We start from the raw sequence: 8,053 nt of genomic DNA, 5'->3' as shown, positions 1-8,053 counted from the left end.
AGGACCACCTAGACTAAGATTAATCTCCCAGCCGTATTCATTAGCCTGGCCTTCCATCTAGGAAGTTTATCCGCTACCTTCTCAATTATAGGCAGCAAGTCTTCTTTGCGAAGTTTTCTATGTGAAACTGGTAACCCCAAATATGTGCAAGAAAAATCAGCTCTGGCACATGGCAGGGAAGTATCAATGGCCTCAATGTCTGGGTCTTGGCATTTGATGGGAATAGCCAAGCTCTTTCCAAGGTTGGTGCGCAGATGTGACGCATGCCCAAAAATAGTGAGAATCTCCCTAATGAACTACAAGTTCAGCAAAAGAGGGCCAAACAAAAAGTATGACATCATCTGCATATAGAGAAACCGGTACTCTGGAGCATGAGCAGCCAGTGGTTGAAGGAGACCAGCCTCGCATGCCTTGCTGATCAGAGAATTCAACACATCCATTGTTATGATGAATAACATGGGAGAGAGTGGGTCTCCCTGTCTCAGCCCCCGATGATGTTTGATCACTACTCCAAGATTACCATTAAGTAAGATCCGAGTAGTTGCAGAGGATAATAAGTTGCAGAGAAGCTTGCACCAAGAACGCCCAAAACCAAGATGAAAGAGAACCTCCAAAACAAAAGGCCAAGATAAGGAGTTGAAGGCCTTAGTGATGTCCAATTTCAGCAGCACTCTAGGTGCTTTTTGTCGGTGTAAGAGCTTTACTGTTTGCTGCACCAAGCCGTAATTATCATGAATGCATCGACCACAGATGAAAGTACTTTGATTAGTAGAAACTATAGATGATAGTCTTGGAGCAAGATGGTTGGCCATGAGTTTAGCAACCATTTCTGCAAAACTGTGTATGAGGCTTATAGGTCGAAAATCTTTGGCTTGCATAGCATCAACCTTCTTGGGAAGTAGTGTCAAATAAGCTGAGTTGAGTAGCCCAAGATTGCGCCCATCCCCCTGCTGTAGGATCAACAATGCAGCCAAGAGATCATACTTGGTTACACTCCAACATGTGCGATAGAACCTACCTGTATAACCATCAGGCATGGGGCTTTATCCAGTGGCAATTCTTTGATCACCGACCAAACCTCGTCCTCAGTGAAAGGGTCTTCAAGATTAGAGAGATCTAATGCCTTCCGATGGGAGGATGCTAGATTGAGTGTAGAGGTCCTCGGTTCAGCCGTCCCAAGCAACCCATCAAAGAACTTATGCATCACTTCATGTTTATCCTCTTGAGCTGTCATAATATGATCGCCATCTTGGAGCTTAGCAATAAAATTTTTTTCTTACGAAAACTTGCTTGTAGGTGAAAGAAAGATGTGTTAGTGTCACCTTCTTTCAACCAGTCTATACGAGACCGTAGTCGCGCAATTGTTCTTTCAAGTGATGATAGCCCGAGGCAATGACACTTCAGCTCTCGTCTTAGCAAATTCTCATCAGAGGATAGGACCTGAGAGTCTTGGGCGATCTCGAGGCGGTGAAGAAGCTTCATGGCCAACAACAGTTGAGACTTGATATGCCCAACTTGACGTTGTCCCCATGATTGCAATGCATAGCTTAGCCTTTTGAGTTTAATGGAGAAGCTCTCGAGAGGGCAGGATGCACTCACTGGAGCTTCCCATGATGCAACAACCGTATCATGGAATCCTTCAATCTTTGGCCAAAAGCTTTCAAAATGAAATCTTCACTTGCCGTGGGTGCCGCATCTCAACCCCAATATGAGAGGACAATGATTGGATATTTCTGTAGCATGGCTTTGTAACATACAGTCCGGGTATAGCAACTCCCAATCTGATGTACACAACACCTTGTCAAGCTTCACAAGAGTTGGAGCCTCCCTTCCGTTTGACCACATGTAGCGGTGACTAATCAGAGGAATTTCTTTAAGTTCCAGGTCATCCATCAATCTTTGAAATCGCCCCATCATGGCCCTATTGAGATTGGCATTATTCTTATCTTCAGATTGGTATATCATGTTGAAATCACTGGCAATAGCCCAAGGACCGGTGCAAAAAGAGCATATATCCCTCGGCTCTTCTAAGAATCCGATCTTTTCCGCATCTAATTAGGGATCGTATACACCGGTAAACCAACATGTCGGGTCCTCTGATGTTTTGAGTTGTACCGACAACGAGTGCCTGTCCACCTGTGAGTCCAATTCTTGGAATTCACTGCCTTTCCATGCGATGACGACCGAGTCTTTGTGATTTAGCTGCAGGGAGGAACACAAATTTGTTAAATTCAGAACCCATCATTAAAAGGATGTCCCGGTCTGTGATTTATGCCAATTTTGTTTCTTGTAAACAAACAAGATTTGGACAACAAGAAACCCCCACTTCACGGAGCATGTCACACCTCGCTTTGGCATTCAACCAGCGGGCATTCCACACCAAAATATTAGAAGAATTCATTGGGAAGAAACCAGAAAAGACGACCAAAAGAAGCCCAAGCTGGGAATCAGAGCACGGCGAGGGGCTCTGCCGTCCTGACTTGTGCTATATGAGCGCGACACAATGGCTTGTCAAAAACACGAGCGTATCTATCTAGAGCCTTTTGATTGAACCTTTCTTGAACTCCGATGAGTCCCTGTTCACATCAACTTTGATGAGATGAGCTGGTCTAGGGAGGCAACAACAACACTTGCTCGGTTGGCAATCCTCCCACTGCGCCTTGGGACGAAGTCCGGTGGCAAAGTTTTCAAACATCGTTTGTTGATTGCTGGGACTAGGAGCAGTCCCTTGCATTGTTGTGTGATTTTGCATATGAAGGCGGCAGTAGGAGTGTGCTCGGTCGAGGTGCCAGCACCATCTGTGACCTCCTTGCTTCTGGGGATGGCTGGTCGTCTAACCCTTGTTAACTCGCCCTTTCCTCTTTACCAACCTACACCATGTGTAGTTTGAAAGTCCCAAAAAATATCCTTGAAAGCATGGACAGAGCTAGGAAGCATTGCTTGTGGAGAGGATTAGATGGAAACTCCAAAGGAAAAGCTCTGATTGAGTGGTAACATGCTTGTACTCCAAAGGACAAAGGTGGTTTGGGAATTATCAACTTACAGATTCAGGATGAAGCTCTTTTTGGTAAAACACCTTCATAAATTTTATAACTGGTTGAAACATTCATTATGCTGATGGCAAAATCCCACACCTTGTTGGACCTAAGGGATCTTTCTGGTGGTGTGATATTATGGCAGGATGTATGGGATGGCAATTACCTAAAGCAAGACCTTCCAAGGCTCTATACTTTCACACCCCCCTTACAAACATTTCCATTGCTCATTTTTTGGCAACTCCTGCTGGTCAGAGACAGAGAAGGCTTCCAAGGCACTATACTTTCACACCCCCCTTACAAACCAAGCTATGGAGGAATTTCAATCTTTACAAGAGAAAATTATTTCCATTCAACACGGAGAAAATCAAAATGATATCTGGACAAACGCCTGGGGCACACAACAATATTCTTCTAGTAAATTTTAAGTGCCTTTTACATGCATATGGAAAGCTAATGTATCAAAGAAGATCAATGTTTTCATCTGGCTCCTCTTCAGGGATCGTCTCAACTCCAGAAACCTGCTAAAAAGGAAAAGAATGAGAATTGAGGGCAATGATTATACTTGTGTACTCTACAATCTCCAAACCGAAGAAACCACTTATCACCTCTAATTTCAGTGCCCTTTTAGCGTAAGATACTAGACTGCAACATGAATTATATGGAATCTTTCGGCAAATTTCTTTGACATGATTCAAGAAGCCAGGACAAATTTCCAGCAGGCTTTCTTCATGGAAGCCTTCTCTATCTCTGCCTGGGAAATCTGAAAACAACGAAATGCAAAGATTTTCAATAGGGCTAGTCCTTCTTTCCCTGGATGGAAAAGAAATGTCATAGATGCAGTCCAGCTTCAGACACATAGAATGAATAGGTCCCTCAGAGATTTAATTTTGCCTTGGTCTTCTTCGCTTGTATAGCCTCTCTTTTCCCTTCTCTCTCTTTGTACAGTTCCCTGTATCTTTCTTTCCTTATATTTTAATATAATTACCGCAGTGGGGGCCTCCCCCACTGTTTTCCTTAAAAAATGATAATAAAGAATTTTCAAGACCAAATCTTTTTCTATTTACAACGATCAGTTTATATGGTCTTTGAGCAACCTAAACATTGTGTATGACTCTACTTGGTAACACGTTCAATCCATCGATCGATCCATCATTAAGATGTGAACAGGATTTGAGCACCAAGCGTCATCTTAAGATGTGAACAGAAACACTACACCTTCACAGCCAGAGCCAACAGCCCCAGAGCATCCACACTTGGCACCTTACAAAAACAGCTTCAACTTCTCTATCATCTTGGCTTCTTCTGAGAGGAAAAATGAAGTAAATTCTTGACCCTGGTTTATTTTATGGTTCCTGGTGTGAGCTGAGCACAAGTCTTCTCATGCTCCGCGTGTTTTTATTTTTTGAAGGACCTGTACTGTACTCGTCAAGTTGCAAGAAAATTGAACTCTCCAGGGTCAGAAGAGAACAAGCCTGGTCAGTCCCAGTGGGACCTTGCCTGGTGGCTGACATATATTTAAGGGCAAATCCATACGGGTCTTCTCCTTCTACCATTGCAGTCTTGCAGAAACATCTCCTCCTTTTCGCTAAACATCTCTTACTTCTATCCACGACTTCCTTGCTGGGTGTAGGATGTTCTTGGCTCTTCCTGCCGACTTCAGCCCATCACAGTGAAGCCTTCCACTGATCAATTATTCTGCAGGTGATATTTTGTTCCTCGGTTTCGTTTCTCTCGTTTGCCGAATCAGTTCGATCCTCTGTCTAGCTATGTATTTTTTGTCGTGGGAATTGCTGAAGGTTGTAATTCATTGAGGCAACTGTATTACGAAACCACCAAAGCACCAATTAACCAAAACCTGTTGACTTTTCTTCTCAGGTAGTAACCATAATCTTTTTTGCATATCTGAAGACCTGAAGAAGAGAAGCTCCAAACAGCAGCAATGGCTTGCTTTCCGGTGTTCCGGAGGAAGAAGAATTCCAGGAGCCAAATTGTGCAGCACGGCCAAGGTAAACTTCGTATTTTTTGTTTTCATCAAGTCATGTTCTTCTTGAACATCTCCGAACCTTATTGTAGTCCATCCGATTCTGTTCGCAGACATCCCAATTGCCGGGAACGTGAAAATCTACTCATCCAAGGAGATGAGAAAAGCCACAAGAAATTTTAGCCCGAGAAACATACTTGGGCAGGGTTCTTTTGGCTGCGTCTACATGGTAGGTTGAGTTGCCAATTTCTTCGAAAGCTATGCACTTCCATCATTGTAACATCCGGATCAGCCATTGAAACACTCATGCCCTGATATGAATTCCGCAGGGAAAGCTGCAAAACGGAGAGAAAGTTGCTATCAAGGTGCTCTCCTCGCAGTCGAGGCAAGGAACGAAGGAGTTCTTGAACGAGCTGAGTGTCATATCCAACATAACCCATCACAACCTTGTGAAATTACACGGCTGTAGTGTCGATGGAGGACAGAAGATGCTGGTGTACAATTACCTAGAGAATAACAGCCTAGCACAGACGCTCTTTGGTAATGCCTGAACCGAGGTTTTCAGTGGGGATGTGATGCCATTTCTTCACCTGGAGCTCTGAATCTCTGATGTTTCTTCAGGCAATGCCCACAGTGGCATCGTATTTGACTGGAAGACACGAGTGAAGATCTGCATCGGCGTCGCCGATGGGCTCGCTTACCTTCATGAGGAAGTCCGGCCACCGATTGTCCACCGGGACATCAAGGCGAGCAACATTCTACTTGACAGCAACCTGAGCCCCAAGATAGCAGACTTCGGGTTGGCAAAGCTCTTCCCCGGCAGCATGACACATATCAGCACCAGGGTTGCAGGAACACTGTAAGCAGTGGCACTTCTTGTAGATGTTCATGTTCTTCTTAATTTCATATTGTAAAAAATAGTTGACATGTAATTTTGATCAGAGGATATCTGGCACCGGAGTACGCGATCCGAGGCCAGCTGACAAAGAAGGCCGACGTCTACAGCTTTGGAGTTCTGCTGCTGGAGATTATCAGTGGCAGATGTCACACTGACCCCAGATTGCCTCTTGAAGACCAGTACCTCCTAGAAAAGGTAAAAAACAATCCCAATAATAGTTTGTGCTTGATACTCTATTATAGTTTATTTGCATATGATTTATCGCTGACTAGTGTCTGATTCTCTAGCAAGTTTAGACAACTACAGGGAAAACCATTCTTTTATGTAAAAAATACTGTAGTACAGCCATGCTAAATTGCTAATATTCAGATTCTCCCCATCAGACCATCAGGAATCAGGCCAGGCATATTCTTTACTGTTCACATAATTTATCAGTCTAGGTAATCACATACTAGACAAGCACTAGGGCTAGACGAAAAGCTCGAAGCTCGCGAGCTAGCTCAGCCCGTGTCTAGCTCGGCTCGGCTCGTTCTAAAATCTAGCGAGCAGAGCCAGAGTTTTAACTTGTTTAGATAACGAGGTGGCTCGAGCCAGCTCGTGAGCTGCTCGCGAGCCAAATGAGCTAGGACCATCGTCTGCATCATATCACTTCCTTTCACTGTGGTCATCAGTTTGCTCATTGATCATCTTCATCTTCAATGGAAAGGCTCCTCGCCAGCCTACATGGCTTTCTATTGGTCAGCTCTTCGTTACGATGTAGCTTTTATCTTTTGTCTTCTTCCATTGATCGTGCCTTTAGTCTTTGCTAAACAAATGTGTGGGAAAATGTTGTTTCATATATGTTTATGGAGGAATGTTTTGTTCCAGTAGCATAACATATATAGGTGAATTTGCTTGTTGTTATGCTGCATATGGGTTTGAAAATATTTAAAAAAGATTTAGCTTACAACAATTATATCTCTGATTGAACCATGGAAAGAAGTATTATGTTTGTAGATGTCATTGCTATTGTTGTATGATTTTATCGATGCATTTTTTCATAGATGTTTATATTCTTTTTATCCTAATAACGAGATGCTTGCGAGCCAAATGAGCCGAACTGAGCTGGCTTTTCTACTCGTTATGTTAACGAGCCGAGCCGAACTAGCTTAGTTATCCAGATGAGCCGAGCTGGCTGTTATTCAGCCCTACTTGTTACAGTTGGAAGCGGTCAGTTGACTGGCCTTATAAGGGCCAACTGGTTCTGGAACTATTTCAGAAATTTGTTCTTGTGTACCTATTTTTTTACATTTAGGTCCGATTCTTGTGAATACAGCTGATTTATTCGGAAATGAGTGATTTTGTGAGAGATTAACTTCTAGAGCTGATTTTGGTTCTTGCGTACTTATCCGTTGATTTTGGTTCAATTCTTCTATCTACAGCTGATCCACCCAAAATCAGTGATTTAACATAGATTCATTACTTCTGTAAGAAAAGAGTAAATGGATGGATTCTTAATACCTTGAAATGCCTGAAGTATTAACTTCCTGCCATGGTTACCAGACTGAATTCAGAGATTTCTTCTTGTTCTGCCAGGTGTGGACGCTCTACGAGTCCACTGATCTTGACAGCATCATTGACAGGACCTTGAAGCGCGATTTTGACAACGAGGAAGCACATCGGTTGCTGAAAATAGGGCTCCTGTGCACCCAGGATACCTCGAAGATCAGGCCCTCCATGTCGACGGTCGCCAAGATGCTGAAAGGTGAGTGCGCCCTCAGTGACAGGATCATGAGGCCGGGCCTGATCACAGATGTTATGGACCTGAAAATCCGGACAGTAGAGGCGGTTCAGTTAAGTTTATCTCCATTTATGTCTCCTGCTGCAGAGAGCAACTCACTGGTGTCCACACTTGCATTAGCTGGTAGCACTGTGGTAGAGAAGAGCCCCTGATGGAAAGTCTGCAATCTGAAGGAAAAGATGCCTGAGAAAAAAATCAGCTGTAAATTGGAAGGATAGTGTTTTCAGTTTGCCAGTTAGTACATTGTAAGAATGTCAGTTTATATATATGACATCCTAGTTTGATTACCGACAATAGAGGTTCTTGAGTATACAAGTTTCAGTTGCAAATCAGATATTAATTCAAAGGACTCAGCT

The 8,053-nt window shown here is 43.4% G+C and overlaps 1 protein-coding gene across 4 annotated transcripts; it reads left to right on the top strand.

The window, feature by feature from the left end:
- Positions 1–4,530: 4,530 nt before the first annotated feature.
- Positions 4,531–8,043, top strand: LOC133906216 (cold-responsive protein kinase 1-like). 4 transcript variants are annotated; one of them, XM_062348040.1, is made up of 7 exons: positions 4,531–4,739; positions 4,914–5,044; positions 5,112–5,248; positions 5,349–5,559; positions 5,641–5,878; positions 5,962–6,112; positions 7,493–8,043. In XM_062348040.1, the coding sequence occupies exons 2-7, from the start codon at positions 4,978–4,980 to the stop codon at positions 7,847–7,849; spliced, it is 1,161 nt and encodes a 386-aa protein (XP_062204024.1). In that variant the 5' UTR covers positions 4,531–4,739; positions 4,914–4,977; the 3' UTR covers positions 7,850–8,043. The 4 variants fall into 4 exon arrangements, with proteins under 4 accessions (XP_062204024.1, XP_062204023.1, XP_062204026.1 ...); XM_062348039.1 differs by having other exon boundaries at positions 4,532–4,739; positions 4,947–5,044; XM_062348042.1 differs by having other exon boundaries at positions 4,536–4,739; positions 5,133–5,248.
- The last annotated feature ends 10 nt before the right edge of the window (positions 8,044–8,053 follow it).

The sequence above is a fragment of the Phragmites australis genome, chromosome 23, assembly GCF_958298935.1.
Source record: "Phragmites australis chromosome 23, lpPhrAust1.1, whole genome shotgun sequence".
NCBI lineage: Eukaryota > Viridiplantae > Streptophyta > Magnoliopsida > Poales > Poaceae > Phragmites > Phragmites australis.
The sequence above is the reverse complement of the archived record's forward strand: the minus strand, read 5'-3'. Positions and strand labels throughout refer to the sequence as shown.

Excerpts from the sequence above, each read along its gene's own strand:
- LOC133906216 (XM_062348040.1), top strand. The coding sequence starts at position 4,978 with ATGGCTTGCTTTCCGGTGTTCCGGAGGAAGAAGAATTCCAGGAGCCAA. Across the intron at positions 5,045-5,111 it reads AATTGTGCAGCACGGCCAAG|TCCATCCGATTCTGTTCGCA; the intron begins GTAAACTTCGTA and ends ACCTTATTGTAG. Across the intron at positions 5,249-5,348 it reads CTTTTGGCTGCGTCTACATG|GGAAAGCTGCAAAACGGAGA; the intron begins GTAGGTTGAGTT and ends TGAATTCCGCAG.